Raw genomic sequence first — 17,572 nt, forward strand, 5'->3', positions numbered from 1 at the left:
TTGCCACACTGAAGGAAGTACAGAGAAGAGTGATCAAAATGATAAAGGGGATGGAATAGCTCCCCTATGAGGAAAGGCTAAAGAGGTTAGGACTGTTCAGCTTGGAGAAGAGACGTTTGAGGGGCGGATATTATAGAGGTCTATAAAATCATGAGGGGACTAGATTGGGTAAATGTGAATTGATTATTTACTCTTTCAGATAATAGAGACTAGGGGGCACTCCTTGAAGTTAGCAAGTGGTACATTTAAAACAAATTGGAGAAAATTATTTTTTCACTCAATGCACAGTTAAGCTCTGGAATTTGTTGCTGGAGGATGTGGTTAGGGCAGTTAGTGTAGCTGGATTTTTAAAAAGGTTTGGATAGGTTCTTGGAGGAGAAGTCCATACATTGCTGTTGACTTAGGAAATAGCTATAGATAGGCACCTCCTCCTATCCCATGCCTTTTTAGTTTTCTTAGATGTATGTGCCATCACTGAAACATGGTTAAAGCCAGAAGACACAGTACTAATCAACCAACTCCCGCTACATATGTATGATATCTTCTCTATCCCCAGGCAGAGAAAGAGAGGAGGTGGCCTACTGCTGGCTGTGAACAAAAAATTAGGGTTGGTGCTTCAGTTCAAATATGCATCTCCCTCCTTAGAATTTGCGGTCTTCAAATCCACCCATCTTCAAATTGGCCTCACTTTCGCCCCCCCTGGGCGCCTAGAATTGGACTCATCCCCACTAATAGAACATATAGCCAAACACATCAACACAGACTCTCCTGCCATACTTTTGGGGGATTTTAACCTACATGTGGATTTGACGCCCCTCTCCTCCAGCTGTGAAGCGTTCCTCAACACTCTCAACTGTATGGGGTTCAAACAAATCATTAATGAACCTACACACAAAGCAGGACACACTCTGGACTTAATTTTCATCAATGAGAACCTCTCCCCTTCATCACACACAACCTGCTCCACAATACCCTGGTCAGACCATAAGCTGATCTCCACCATGCTGAAAAACCACCTTCCCATCCACACATCCAAGCAAGAAACCACAATCCAATTCAGGAAAATGTGCAACCCGGACATCATCAGCACACACCTGGAGTCAGAGTTAGAACACCTGGACCTGTCGGACACAGACTCGGCTACATCCTCCTGGGCCAAAATCACCAATAAAATAGCAGATCTTACATGCCCTCTAACCACCAAAGTCCTTCAGACTAACAAAGACAACAGAAAACCCTGGTATACTCTGCAACTAAAAAACATCAAGCGAGAACTAAGACATATAGAACACATATGGCGGAAAATCCCTTCAGCAAGTAATCTGACAGCCTTCAAAAATCTTATGCACCAATACAGGACCTCCATCCTTCACACAAAGAAAGAATTTTTCTCCAAGAAAATACACCACTTCATATTTGACCCGAAAGCCCTTTTCTCACTTGTATAATCCCTCACCAAGCCTTCCCCATCGTCCATTCCAGATGATCAAGCAGCAAGCAAAGCTGCCGAACTAGCCACATTCTTCAAGGATAAGAGAGTCCATTTTCAGCTACCCCGCATCACCTCGGAGGCTAACCTAACTTCAAACATGGAAACTTTCGAGTCTACCTCAACCTTAGAGATAGAAAACATTCTAAAGAAGCTCAAACCAACAACACACCCCTGGGATACGATCCCTACCAACCTTCTCGTCTCTATCCCGAATGTCATCTCAAAACCCATTGCAGAGATCATCAACTGCTCCCTATCACAAGGTCAAGTTCCAGACCCTCTGAAGGTTGCTATCCTTAAACCCTTGCTGAAAAAACCAAACCTATCCCCAGACAACCCAGCCAATTTCCGCCCGATAGCAAACCTCCCGTTCATTTCGAAAATCCTGGAAAAAATAGTAAATAAACAACTTTCAGAATTCCTAGACCAAAACAAAATTCTATCTCCGTCACAGTATGGTTTCCGCAAATCCCGTAACACAGAATCCCTCCTCATCTCTTTAACAGACTCCATTCTCCTGAATTATGACAAAAAACGGCCTTGTCTACTAATTCTCCTAGACCTATCAGCGGCGTTTGATACTGTGAATCACACCATACTCATAGATAGACTAGAGGAGATTGGCATTAAAGGTACCGCACTCGGTTGGTTCAGGTCGTTCCTTCAAAACCGTTTCTATAAGGTCAGAATCAACAATAAAGAGTCACACCCCGTCAGATCAACTTTGGGTGTCCCACAAGGATCCTCACTATCTCCAACTTTATTTAACATCTACCTCCTCCCGCTTTGTGAGCTCCTCTCCAAACTAAACCTAATTCATTATTTATACGCAGATGACGTCCAAATTCTTATACCGATTACAGAATCATTAGACAAAACCCTAGATTTCTGGAACACCTGCCTTCAATCCATAAAGAACCTCCTATCAAGCCTAAACCTGGTCCTGAACACAGATAAGACAGAACTACTCCTACTCACCCAAGATGGAAACTACTCACAGACCAACACACACCTCGCTTATCAACCTGTTCTTTCCCCTCAAGTAAGAAACCTAGGTGTCATATTGGATAATCAACTGAACCTCAAAAGTTTCATCAACACCACCACAAAGGACGGCTTCTTTAAACTTCAAGTCTTAAAAAGATTAAGACCCCTCCTCCATCACCAGGACTACCGGACAGTTCTCCAGGCAATCGTCTTTTCAAAAATTGATTACTGTAACTCGCTCCTCCTCGGCCTTCCCTCCAATTCCATCAAACCATTACAGATGCTACAAAACGCCTCAGCCAGAATTCTGACCAAGACGAACAGACGAGAACACATTACTCCAATCTTGCAGAAACTGCACTGGCTACCTATCAAATTTAGAATCTTAAACAAGACCATAACGATCATGCACAAGCCATTCACAACTCCGCCCCACTGGAACTCAAGTTCCCTCTCCATCCACGAATACCCTCCAGACCGGTGAGATCAGCATATAGAGACACCCTTCAAGTACCCTCAATCAAAACAGCAGTAAGAAAGAGAGCGCTTTCCGCCGCTGGCCCATCTCTTTGGAACTCACTCCCGCCGAAAATCAGGCTCGAAAGATGCACAATCTCATTCAAAAAAAGACTCAAAACTTGGCTGTTCATCCAAGCATTCCCTGACTCAGGAGAACAGTAGAGCCTCCTTTTAATCACCATCGAATCTGGGAGTTTTCCTCACCAGAATTAAACACCGCTGACTTTGATGCTTAAATCAGCCTTTTTTTTCCAACAAATGTTATAATATACAAGGGGCATGGTGTCGGGGCATGGTGTCCCACCCAGACACCGGGCCAGTTCCCTTTAGTTTAAGAGTCGGCTAGCCGACAATAGTTGTTTCTCCCCATTTATTTCTCGCACCGTCTCCAGTGTGACTGGATCCAAGTTCAAGCTTCCTTGTTTTAATGTAATGCCTTGTTTGTGCAAATTGCTATGGTTAAATGTAAACCGAATTGATTTGTAACTTGTTACAAGAATATCGGTATATAAGAATCATAAATAAATAAATAAATATTACTGACATGACCAGCATGGGGTATACCGAATTTTTCGCTCCATAAGACGCACCTGACCGTAACATGCACCTAGGGGGAAAATTTTTAAAAAATGGTGTGCTAAACCGGCTTCATTCCCGGGCATCTGTGCGTCTTATGGAGCGTCCGTTTCTGGCATTAGGATGTGCATACAATTTTTTTTTCATCCCTGTTTCGTTTTCAGATCTGGGGAGGGCCATTTCGGTCCACTCCCCGGATCGAAAAACTTATCGTGCTATTTCATGGAGATGTGCTGTTACTACAAATAGGCATTTTGTGCTGCTGAAAGACTGAAGGGGGGAGCACTCTGAGCTGGTAATTAGAGTATCCCATTACAAAGTGCAGGTAGTGCCAGTGCGAGGAATACAATGGTATGCGAGCATACGCATCTTTCTGATCCAGGACACAAATCCACTTCTTCGCCTGGATGAAGGGTAGAATGGTGTGGAAGGGCCGCTTGAACATTTCACCTGAGGTTCCGGGTAGCCTCGTTACTTGCCTGTTTCCATTGGCCTCCTTCCGCGTTAGTGGGAGGAGCTAGGAACTACAAATTTGCCGCGGTCCAGCGAGGACGCTGCCGCTTGAACATTTCACCTGAGGTTCCGGGTAGCCTCGTTACTTGCCTGTTTCCATTAGCTCCTTCCCATGTTTGGTGGGAGGAGCTAGGACTACAAATTTGCCGCGTCAGTGGCGCGACGCCGAAGCCGCACGCGCCAAAGGGGCGCACGACTTTGCCCGGTGAAGAACGGTGAAGGACTCGGAAGACTGAGTTTATTTCTTTAATTATTTCATTATCAGCGGCCGTGAGACATCACTGATATGAACTTACATTATTAGTCTTCTGACAAGTAATTCTTTTCAGTGGCAATAGTATAGTCTGATGTTCTAATATGCCACATACTAAACGAAAAGCTTGTCTTAAAGAATCTGTTTCAACTCCTATTCTTAATTCAAGTCAGCCATGAATAGATAATTGTTTTGGAAGAGCTTCATTTTGCATGTCGGGCCAGCCCTCTGGAGCAGCCGGCATGGAGCAGGAGCCGAGCTCTGGGCAGATAGAAACATCATTGAGTCCCAGTGCCCCTGAGAAACCAATACCCCCAATGGACAGGATTGAAGAAGATATGCTGGAACATTTAACCTTATCCCCAATACCTGGCTCACAAAGAGGAACAGAGAGGATTTCTGTTTCCTCGGAGGACCCAGAAGAAAAGGGTCCCAAGGAACCAGGAGTGGGAACGATTGCCTATCCAGAACAGAGGGTATCTGCAGGGAAAGGAGGAGAGAATGTTCAGATTATAGTCCCTATGGGGGCATTATCTTCAATTTCTAAAAAATTCTCTCTTGAAGAAATAGGGTCAATGCTATTACTTATGCAGAAATCCATTAATGATTTAGCGACTAAGGTTCAAGTTGCTTTAAACCAACACAAGGATACTCATCAGAAAATAGAGAAATTAGAAATAAAAGTGAAGGTTTCTGAGGATAAAATGGAGGAATTTGAGAAAGTTCAACTAAATTTGATTAAATCTGAAAAGATTTGTACAGATAAGTTGGAACTATTGGAAAACCAAATGAGAAATTTGAACCTTATGGTATTAAATTTCCCAAAAATTAACCTTATTTCTCCAGTGGATTTATTTAAAAGTTACCTCTTAAAAGTTTTGAAATTTCCAGAAACAGCTATTCCTGTTTTTTCTAGGCTATATTATTTGCCACAGAGTCAAGCAAAGAGAGAAAAACAGTCAACTGAGGGACAAGTAGAGACAGAATTAAATTTGTCTGATATATTAGAGAAAGCTATTGAAACTAATGTCTCCATGAGGGCAACCTTAATTGTTCAATTTGTATTTCTTTCTGAGCGTGATGCAGTGTTAAGGCTTTACTTTAGGAATCAGAAATCTAATTTTTACGGACAGTCTTTAAAAATTTTTCCAGACATTGCCCGCTCAACACAGCTTAGGCGGAGGAAATTTATTTCAATGAGAACCAAGGCTGTGGAGAGGGGTGCAAAATGTATTTTGAGATTCCCTTGTCGTTGCCTGATTCTTTATCAGAATACAAGATATATTTTCAATCAACCAGAACAATTAAGGCAATACCTGGACTCTTATTCCTAAAGAAAACCTGTAGAGGTAGGGTTCCAATTTGGATAGTATAAAGTATGAAATAATGTATTTTTCTGAGTTCTTATTTTTATCTTAGTTCACTGCTTAGAAATATTGTTAGGTGATGTCTCAAATTTCCTTGTACTGTAATACAAGTTTACAGAAGGAATTTTCCTTCTGGATGATTCAGTTCTGTTATTCTTGTAAATTTTTGAAATTGCTAAATAAAAAAAAAAAAAAAGAATGGTGTGGAAAGAGTTCATGTGAATTTTTGTTGTAATAGATCTCTGTTCAGACTTCATAAATCAGGATGGGTCTCAATCCCTCTGACTTCTTCAGAATAAGGATATAGTGGGAGCAGAACACCTGGCCATGTTGGTTTGGCAGGACAGGTTCTATTACTTAGTGTTTGAGAAGCGGCTTCACCTCCAAGTGCAGCTATGCTGAGACTGATCCAAATTGAAGACTGAGCATTGGGGAAGTGTTGGAAGCCAGAAGAAAAACAAGCAGTAACCAGCTTCCACAATTCTGAATATCAGCAAGTCTTTGGAAATTTTGCACCATCCCTCCAAGTAGACACTAATTCTCCCCTATCCAGATGGTTTGAGAGCTGGATTTGAAGATTGGTCAAGAACTTGGCCCAGGTTCTGGCTGGACCTGCTGCACCACTTTTACTTGGTGCCTCTTGCACAGCCAGCCTCAAGCTGGAAGTTGTTGCTATTGTGGAAGCAAAGGAGGAGCATGGTACCACTGGAATTACTGGAAGGGGCATCTTTGAAAGTACAAAAAGTTAAAGTAGGGCAGCCTTGAAACCAGCTGCGCTGTTTGAGAGTGACTTGACTGCCACATGTTGCTCCTTGATCTGAGCAACTCTTGCTCTCAGTTTGTCTCCAAAGAGATGATCTGCTAAACAGGGAACATCTGCAATCTTATTATGGACATCATTGTGCAAACTGCTGGCTCTTAACCAAGCCATTCAGCATGCTGCAGTGGAGGTAGATGATGAGAGGACTGTCGTGTCAAATGCCTCATATGTTGACCGAATAAGATGGCATATATATTTTGTGGATATGTAGAATAGCCTTCCACTGGGACAAGGAAGGGTTTCAGTTTCTGAATGCAGTCATGTAAATACTGCACCATGTAGAACTAATGTATGGGAAATGCGAGCATTAAGCATGAGACACCTTTTTTTTCCCCAGAGTTGTTCTGCAGTCTGAGATCTTTCCCTGGTGGAGTGTTGGAAAATGTTCTTGCTTCACTCATTTGAGCGCGGACTCCATCACAACTAATTGGTGAGTCAGTGCTACCACTTGAAAACCCAGGGTTTTCTGGACTCTATACTTCAAATCTAATTTCCTGGCTGCTGGAGCACAGGAAATAGGATTCTTCTACATTCTTCTCTGTAATTCTTGCAGGATCGAATGGATCTGATTAGCTGCCGGTATGTCTAGAATTTGGAGAAGGCTGAAAACTTCCATGTGAGCATCCTTGTCCTTACAGACATTGACTCCCAGTGCCATACCTAACTTATCCAGAAATCTGGAATAAGAGAGGTCCTTAGGTAGAGATGAATGTTCCAGAGGCTCAGGAGGTTGGACAGCATTCCTGTCATCCATCCTCTGATCTAGGACCCAATGATGAAGCGGGTGACACAGAAGGGTCATTGGTTGTCTCGCTGAGGAGTACTCCTGTTGAACATCCTCCGACTGGCTGGAGTCTGCTATGAGAGAGTGGACTCGAACCTCCTCACTGGGGTTCTGATAGAGTACATCATGTGTTGGGGCAAAAGGGACTCCTTGAGGGACAAATCTGATACCCTGGAGAGGAGAGGTTGAAGAGTGCCCTCCTTATCTTTAGCCACCAGGGAAGCAAAGAAAATCTTCACTAATTCTGCCACTTGGTCTGAGGGCTGCTGTGTCCTCGGGCCAGGCATTTGCGGTGGAACATTCTCTTCGGAAACCAAGATGGAGTCTTCTTGAAATCTTCTGGACTTTGCAACATTTTTCCCCAGAGGACAGTTAGAAATTCATAGCACCACTGAGCAGATAGGATCTAGGGTCTGTAAATGAAGGCTTTATTCAAGTAGCCTCGAAGGGGAAATTGCTCTTGAAACAGGAGGAGGTATGTGGAGCATATCTTCCTCCACATCTCCCATCCTTCTTGAATAGGTTGAAGAGACTGATGATCTGAGAAAGTTGCATTGGTAGCACTGAGGCCCAGTGCGTCAAAGATGCTGATCCATGCTCCGAGGCGTGAGGCATCAAGGGAGGAAGCATTGTCGATGTTGAGGCTCAATACATTGACTGCTCTGGGGCCCAGTGCATCGGTGCTTAATGCATTATATTGTGCTGCTACTACTGCTGCTGCAAAGGCCCAGTGCTTTTTCAGCACTGATGACACCAATGGCTCAGAGGAATGGCTTTTATTTGTCTTTTTACTCAGCCCCAAGCCCTGTGGTACAGGTGAATGCTTACCAATGCCTGTGAATGATGTTTTAGCTACTTACTTAACCCTGATGAAGTGGAGGGCCCCGGGCATGCTCCAACAAGGGGGAAGTCTATTTGACTTCTTAACTTGGCACCTGGAGAGCTAGAAGAGGCTCTTCTCTGGAAGGAGGAATGGCCTCAGCCATTCAGAGACTTACGGTATACAGCTCGTCCATCTTCCAGGCTCTAGACTTCTGAGAGTATGAAGACATCTGGCTGCAGTGATAGCAGTTAGGTCATGGTAGGTCCTAGGCACTAGTAAGAAATGTGGCCATCAGTGATGGGCATCTTTTTACCACACATACAATTATTGAACCACTTATGGTGGGCTTTTTAGTGCCAAATATTTTCTGTGAAGAAAATGTTTTGGTTTTTTTTAAGTGTAACATTTTCCCAGGGAATGTGTCAAATTCCAAAGGGCCATAAAAGAATTCATTAACAGTAGCTGGCTCCTCAGTCTCTTGCTCCATATTCTTTTCCCAAGGGGTAGGTCTTTTCTGTGTTGGGTGAAGGAAAACCTTCATGGCCCAGGCAGGGTTGGGTAGTATCCCATAGGTGTATGTTACCCTTGCTCTTTGGGATAGGTACACTTATAAACCAGACTGTATTCTCTGGATGGGTGATCAAATTAAGAACATAAGAAATTGCCATGCTGGGTCAGACCAAGGGTCCATCAAGCCCAGCATCCTGTTTCCAACAGAGGCCAAACCAGGCCACAAGAACCTGGCAATTACCCAAACACTAAGAAGATCCCATGCCACTGATGCAATTAATAGCAGTGGCTATTCCCTAAGTAAATTTGATTAATAGCTGTTAATGAACTTCTCCTCCAAGAACTTATCCAAACATTTTTTAAACACAGCTACACTAACTGCACTAACCACATCCTCTGGCAACAAAATCCAGAGCTTTACTGTGCGTTGAGTGAAAAAGAATTTTCTCCAATTAGTCTTAAATGTGCTACTTGCTAACTTCATGGAATACCCCCTAGTCCTTCTGTTATTCGAAAGTGTAAATAACCGATTCACATCTACTCGTTCAAGACCTCTCTTGATCTTAAATACCTCTATCATATCCCCCTCAGCCGTCTCTTCTCCAAGCTGAACAGCCCTAACCTCTTCAGCCTTTCCTTATAGGGGAGCTGTTCCATCCCCTTTATCATTTTGGTCGCCCTTCTCTGTATCTTCTCCATCGCAACTATATCTTTTTTGAGGTGTGGCGACCAGAATTGTACACAGTATTCCAGGTGCGGTCTCACCATGGAGCGATATAGAGGCATTATGACATTTTCCGTTTTATTAACCATTCCCTTCCTAATAATTCCTAACATTCTGTTTGCTTTTTTGACTGCTGCAGCACACTGAGCCGACGATTTTAAAGTATTATCCATTATGATTCCTAGATCTTTTTCCTGGGTGGTAGCTCCTAATATGGAACCTAACATCGTGTAATTATAGCAATGGTTATTTTTCCCTATATGCAACACCTTGCACTTGTCCACATTAAATTTCAACTGCCATTTGGATGCCCAATCTTCCAGTCTTGCAAGGTCCTCCTGTAATGTATCACAGTCTGCCTGTGATTTAACTACTCTGAATAATTTTGTATCATCCCCAAATGTGATAACCTCACTCATCGTATTCCTTTCCAGATCATTTCTATATATATATTGAAAAGCACCAGTCCAATACAGATCCCTGAGGCACTCCACTGTTTACCCTTTTCCACTGAGAAAATTTACCATTTAATCCTACTCTCTGTTTCCTGTCTTTTAACCAGTTTGTAATCCACGAAAGGACATCGCCTCCTATCCCATGACTTTTTAGTTTTCTTAGATGCCTCTCATGAGGGCTTTGTCAAATGCCTTCTGAAAATCCAAATACACTACATCTACCGGTTCACCTTTATCCACATGTTTATTAACCCCTTCAAAAAAATGAAGATTTGTTAGTCAAGACATCCCTTGGGTAAATCCATGTTGACTGTGTTCCATTAAACCATGTCTTTCTATATGCTCTACGATTTTGATCTTGAGAATAGTTTCCACTATTTTTCCCAGCACTGAAGTCAGGCTCACTGGTCTATAGTTACCCAGATCGCCCCTGGAGCCTTTTTTAAATAGTGGGGTTATTTGGATTGAATTCAAAATAATCAACCACCTTTTCATCTACGCTCTGCTGAACAAAATCTCCTTCAAATTCCCACAGTAAAAACTGCCAGACTGAATTTAACACGCAGCCGTGCCTTCTCAGTCGCCGGACCAAAAATATGGAACTCCCTACCCAATCACATTTGACAACTCGCCACAAAACATGACTTCAAAAAAGCCTTAAAAGCTTACTTATTCTCACAAGCCTTTCCTAGCTTATAACATCAACCTAACAAGTTAAAAAGTGTCATTCACCTTTATTTATTCAGAGTCTGTACTCCGTGTTTAGTATTCAATACTTTTATTTTTGTTTTATACCGTGTTTTGATTATTATGTATGTTTGTTTTAATTGTAAATCACCTAGTTCCAATTTATGTGTGTATATGTGGTATATAAAAACCTTTTAAATAAATAAATGAAACATCCAGTTACATCCAGGGTCCTTAGATTTAAATGAGCCAGGATTTAATTGATCTCTAACTCTATGGATGTGTCCCTCCAGGCAGGGACTTGAAGCTAGCTTATCTTTCATGACCAGAAATGATAAGTGTCCCAGGTGGGCTAAAGCTGTCCTAACCATGACAGATACCCTACCTATTGTCCGAGGTCCTCAAAGAATCCCGTATGCCAACCTGGCAATGTCCTCTGTCCTAGGGATGGAAACTCCGTTGAGGGACTCCAAATGTCCTTCTCTTTTTTTCCCTCCGACTCCTCTTCAAAAGACAAAAGTAGCCTTGAATAAAGACCCCTGACCATTTCAGTAGCCACCCTCTTGACCAATTCTATCCAGTTTATATCCTTCCGAAGGTGGTATCTCCTAGGGAGATATAAGGTGAAACAAGTGAATCAACCAACTCTAAGTTTTCAAGTGAGAATCGCAGGAAATCTTTTTTTATTTTTCTGTTAAACTGACTGAGCAGTCTAACCTGTGGTACATGAAGAGATTTCATAAATAAAAGATTTGGCAGGCATTAATTTAAAAATATTTTTCTCTTAAGATTACATAGCATTACAAAAGGATGGATGCAGAGCTAAATTTAGAGGATAAAGTTAATAATGCGTTTCCTGAGGGTTGGGACAATCCCTTGGCCTGCTCGTTCATTGGAAAGTGAGACCTTGGGTTGTAACCCAAAAGGTAGAAAAGCACAGTACCAGAAAGTTTTCTTTTAGTCTTTGTTAAAAGAACGATGCACTGTGCCATATTTTAGAAGTACACGTATACTAACGCTTACTTTATCTCACTTAAAAAATGCTACTACTGAATCATAATTTTGAATTTTTTCCTTGCTGAGGTTCTGGGAGCAGCCTTGCTTGGAATGGCATTACAAATTAGCTAAAATCCACAAAAGAGATTCACACCAAGTGAACACTTCAATCCTACAACAAATACTTGGTGATAAATGTTTCAATCAGATATTCACTGATAATCAATTCGATTTTTTCATATATATTTTTATAATTTTAATGAAAAATTTTGTGTAGAGAGTGGGAATGGTTTCATACAATGTATACGGCAACCCCCTTGGTGCCTTTGACTCTTTAATCATAAACGCATCCTCTAACCTCCATATTTTATTTTAATTTAACAAATTGCATTTAAAAAATGTTTTAGAATTGAATTTCAGTGAAAATCGCTTTTTTTATGTATAGTATTATTGGTTGTTACTAATTTTTTCATTTTCTTCTCTCTGTATGACGTACTATTGAATACTTGTTACTGTACAAGCCGTCAGAAGTAACTATGTTGTACTTAGCTTTAGAGGAATTCTGAATTAATCCCAAGGGATTAATTCAGAATTTTTTATTTTTCTGTTAAACTGACTGAGCAGTCTAACCTGTGGTACATGAAGAGATTTCATAAATAAAAGATTTGGCAGGCATTAATTTAAAAAATATTTTTCTCTTAAGATTACATAGCATTACAAAAGGATGGATGCAGAGCTAAATTTAGAGGATAAAGTTAATAAATGCGTTTCCTCAGGGTTGGACAATCCCTTGGCCTGGCTCGTTCATTGGAAAGTGGGACCTTCCTCTAAAGTACAACATAGTTACTTCTGACGGCTTGTACAGTAACAAGTATTCAATAGTACGTCATACAGAGAGAAGAAAATGAAAAAATTAGTAACAACCAATAATACATATACATAAAAAAAGCGATTTTCACTGAAATTCAATTCTAAAAATTTTTTTAAATGCAATTTGTTAAATTAAAATAAAATATGGAGGTTGGAGGATGCATTTATGATTAAAGAGTCAAAGGCACCAAGGGGGTTGCCGTATACATTGTATGAAACCATTCCCATCTCCTACAAAAATTTTTCATTAAAATTATAAAATATATATGAAAAAATTGAATTGATTATCAGTGAATATCTGATTGAAACATTTATCACCAAGTATTTGTTGTAGGATTACAAATTAGCTTGCATAGAATGAGACCTGCTTGGTTCACGCAGCGCATGTGATGCCATTTGTGACACCATGGCCAGCAGGGAGCCAGGGTATTCGGATAATGTCAGCTAATTTGTGCTTCTCTTGCTGACATGACTGTTCCCAGAGGTTCAAGAAAGATGGAAGGCAGCTGCTTAAGGGTTTTTGTTGTCACTGACAGTTTTAACAAATGCAGGATGGATGAGTATTACTGTTGCTCAGCATGTGTCATTTTGAAATACTGCATAGCTTTCTTTTTTAACAAAACTGGCAGTTTGCAATTTGTCTACTAAGGAGAGCAGACGCAAAGGCACTGCCAAGGTGAAAGGCATCATTGGTGCTGGTCTTGATATTATGAAGACTGTCACAGTTAAAGACCTACAAGATGTTTATTTAAAAGATTGAACAAAAAATAGTTATTAGGGTGCTTGGGTTTTACACATATTCAAGGCTATTTTTCTTTTTTTTTAAGATTTTATACTCTTCAGCCAGCACAGCCACTTTATGCATTTCCATTTCATCAAATGATGGATTCAGCTCCGTATGTAGAAACCATGAACAAACAGCATGCACAAAGAGCTCTAACAGATCCAGAGAGCACTGGGGAGTCCATTCAAGGTAATCTATTCCTGAGATAAAAGTGTTTTTCTTAGCTGAGCAGTTGCTCAAACTTATTGGATCAAATTTCTCTGAGATTGTTTGCAGGAAGACTATTGGTGTTTAGGATTAACCAATCACTGCTGCTTGTTAAGAGTAAAGTTTTCAAGCACATCACGTAAAAACAGGGTGACCATATAGCTTGATGTCAAGGGGAACAGGCTGAAACCAGTCCTGGTTTTTACCCTTTTTCATGCATGGAGATGTAGTTCTGATTTCTCAAATGATTTCTGTAAGAAAAACAGGATTTCATCTCCATATATGCAATGGGGTAAAACTAGGACTGGCTTTGCTTTTGTCCCTAGACACAGAGCTATATGGTCATTCTGAAGAACAGAAATTTAAAAAAAATAGCAAAACAGTAATCGCCACAGGCTATCATATGTGACATCTGATATTCCATCCCTGATTTCACATAATTCCCAGTAATTCAAGTAAGAAGATCCTACACCAGCAATATGCTGAAGGTGGAATAGTCACAAAAACAGGAAAGAAGTAATAATACTCAAATATATAGATCCTGTAACACAAGAGTGGGTAGAGGGGCCCGATGTGACCTCATATATTGGTGCCCAGAGGCTTAAGCTAATACAAGCTTTCGGTGGCGAGACGCCTTCTTTTAATCATTGGTCACAAAGGGACAGGTTATTTTTGATAGAACGCTCCCTGATCGGGAGCTGTACTGTTCATGCCCTTTGAATGAGAGCGCTTCAATATCTGAAGCTGTACTTATCTTTACGGTGTTCACACGTATAAGAGCCTTATAATGATGATGGCTAAATGGATGAATCCGACGTGATTCCGACACGGAGTGTTTCGGAGAAAACCTCCTTCTTCAGGGGGTCGGAGTACCAATGTTGCCGGCTCAATCAATTGAACAAGAGGTTTATTTATTTATTATTTATTTAACGTTTCTTTTATACCGATGACCGTTCGCACATCGCATCGGTTTACAGTGAACAGAAAACCATTGGGCAGAGCCCTTACAAATAACAGATAACATAGTAAACTAGGCAACATATAAATAATATTTGGGAGGAGCCCTTATGAGGCTGCGCTTATGAGGCTGCATGTGTGGCATCTTAATGTGGCTTTCGGCGATGCTGTTGTAAACTCTATCGCTTGGCCGTGTGTCATCTATCAGCGGCACGCTGATAGATGACATACGGCGATAGATGATCTATCACTTGGCCGCTGATAGATGACACACGGCCAAGCGATAGACTTTACAACAGCATCGCCGAAAGCCACATTAAGACGCCACACATGCAGCCTCATAAGTGCACCTCTTGTTCAATTGATTGAGCCGGCAACATTGGTACTCCGACCCCCTGAAGAAGGAGGTTTTCTCCGAAACACTCAGTGTCGGAATCACGTCGGATTCATCCATTTAGCCATCATCATTATAAGGCTCTTATACGTGTGAACACCGTAAAGATAAGTACAGCTTCAGATATTGAAGCGCTCTCATTCAAAGTGCATGAACAGTACAGCTCCCGATCAGGGAGCATTCTATCAAAAATAACCTGTCCCTTTGTGACCAATGATTAAAAGAAGGCGTCTCGCCACCGAAAGCTTGTATTAGCTTAAGCCTCTGGGCACCAATATATGAGGTCACATCGGGCCCCTCTACCCACTCTTGTGTTACAGGATCTATATATTTGAAGGTGGAATAGTAGCAATGTAGAACTAGTGTTCCAGTTTCAAACTTGGTTTAGAAGAGAGGTAAGCAACAGTTAATTTTAGATCTGTTTAGTTTGTATTATATATCATAGAAGCTCATCCTAATAGAATGCATAGCTATTAGGGCCTTCATGCAGGACTAAAGCTTCCTAAGCAAACCTCTCCTTCCGAGAAAGCAGCTTAAGAATTTGCAGTAAGCCAAGACTAGCCAACTTCGATCCTCAAGAGCCACAAACAGGCTTTGTTTTCAGGATATCCATAATAAATATGCATGAGAGAGAGAGAGTTGCATACACTACTTCCATTGCATGCAAATACATTTTGTGCATATTCCTTGTGCCTCTTGAGGACCAGAGTTGGCCACTCCTACTGTAAGCCTCTTAGAAAAAGGAAGGTGACAGCAGAGGCCCTATTTGTGTAAAGCTGGTGAGAGAAATGCAAGTGCAACAGATCACACAGCTGGAGGAACCATGGCAGTTGCAAACGGTAAGGCCGAAAGACAGCAGCAGAAGGAAGGAGTGAGCTGGGTCAGGCGCACAGACATCAGCTCTCTCCTAAAGTCAGGCAAACTGGAGAGCACGGTGGCAGCAAGTTATCAGTGTAGGAATTATGACAAGCTCTGCATTTCATAACCACAGTAGGTCCTGTTCCAGCCTAACAATTGCCCTAACATTAAGTTCTGACATGTTTGTCCCACAAGAACTCTTCAGATCTCTGTGCTATTTATTCACCATATGGTGCTAATGATGCTTGTAAGGGATGGAACACACTTGTTAGGTGCTTCAAAATGAAAGCATTAAATTAGGGGCCCCAACAGCACATTCAAATCACCAAGCTGACCTGTGTAGGGAGGGGTCTTTACTTTGCAGGCTGCAAGACTTGTACACCAGTTTACATTCTTTTTGAGGTACTGTAGCCAGCGACGGGGCCTGCAAGCTCTGCTCACCGGCGTCAACATCATCACTGAGGGGCTCCAGGAGCTTCAAAACACTGAGCCCGACAGTTTTATATTGTATATGTTTTATATGGAATCCGCCTAGCAAAAATGTGTTATATGTGGAATATAAATATTATAAATAAATACATTTGAAATGTTGGGGAAGGCAGGGTTCCCAGGAGTGTATGGGTGTGGCAGATAGAGTGTGTATAATAATATTTCTAGATTTCTCCAAAGTTTCACACACCTAGTCGCTCCTTGAAGGGAACATTGACTCCCAGCAGCCTTGCCCCTGCCTCCCCCACTTCCCTAATATCTGCGCACTTAGGGGAAGATGGAGGGTGGATGAATGGCAGGATGGGATTTGTGTGTAGTACACTCTCTGTCACTCACACCTCCCCATACACTTTTTCTCCATCTCTGCTTCCTTCCCGTTGCCCCTCCCCTCTCTTGTAACATTCCAGACTCATGGTATGAGCAATGCTGCTTAGAGGACTAATCAATTGTAAAGTTATTTGTAGCCTTGAATAAACAACGTTAGACACTGACGCCATTAACTGCTTTCCAAGGTACCTGAGCCATTTGCCTAGCACACCTAGGGTGTCATTACTTATATATCTGACCTAATGAACCAAGTCTGCGGGGATACCTAGGCATTAAGAAGGGAAGTCTGGTGGTAACATTTGAGACACAACAGGAGATTTGCAAAATGGCACCTAAAGGATTCAGTTGTACAGGAGATTGAATTTACATCGTGGTACATAGAAACCTTGTAAAGGAGCGCTTATGTCTTTATAAACATGATAGATTTGGGAATTTGTCTCCCCTTTTCACTATTTTACCTGTGACCATGATACGCAATGTGATTGTTCAGGCTTTAATTGATGTGAAATAAATAAATGCTAATCTACAAAGTAGAACTGTGTTTTAGAGCCTGCAAAGGGAAAAAGGAAAAGAACCAAATCCACTGAGCCAAAGAAGCCTGCGGCTAAAGCCCCAAAATCGGCTAAAGCTCCAAAAGCCCCTAAAGCTACCAAGTCTGGAGGTAAACAGGAAAAGATCACAGATACCTTCAAAGTGAAAAGGAAAGTGGATCGTTTCAATGGTGTCACTGAAGCAGAACTTCTGACCAAGACTTTACCAGACATTCTCACCTTCAATCTGGATATCGTAATTGTAAGTCAGATTTCTTGATAACATTGCAACAACACATATTGGTCAATTTATTCAGCAAATAAAGCCCTCATATTTGCTCACAGTTTGTCTAGCAGTAATAATCTAATTCAGACTTCTTGAACCAGGTGCTGTACCATTTCACTAAACTATAGTCGTTTTGATGGATTGAGAATAGTTCCATTCTCTTTTCAGCAGCTTTTACATGATGCAGTTGGGGAGTGGCTACCAAAAACCAATACCTGCCTCCCAAATTCTTCATTTTTTTTTCTTTGAGGACAAAGGAGGGAATATATTGAACATATATTCTGCTTGCATTTTTTATTTTTTTGTTATCTATAGTTCCTCATCATTCAGTCAAACTAGTCCAGATGAGTGGGTTATGCACCCC

General features: G+C 41.4%; 1 protein-coding gene across 1 annotated transcript in view; it reads left to right on the forward strand.

The window, feature by feature from the left end:
- TDG (thymine DNA glycosylase) overlaps window positions 1-17,572 on the forward strand; it is a 62,953-nt gene that overhangs the window by 1,866 nt on the left and 43,515 nt on the right. The window contains exons 2-3 of the mRNA XM_029601501.1: window positions 13,204-13,349; window positions 16,940-17,184. Of these exons, the coding sequence (XP_029457361.1) occupies window positions 13,204-13,349; window positions 16,940-17,184 (391 nt within the window). The remainder of the gene's footprint in view (window positions 1-13,203; window positions 13,350-16,939; window positions 17,185-17,572) is intronic.

This window comes from Rhinatrema bivittatum, chromosome 4 (genome assembly GCF_901001135.1).
Source record: "Rhinatrema bivittatum chromosome 4, aRhiBiv1.1, whole genome shotgun sequence".
Taxonomy (NCBI): domain Eukaryota; kingdom Metazoa; phylum Chordata; class Amphibia; order Gymnophiona; family Rhinatrematidae; genus Rhinatrema; species Rhinatrema bivittatum.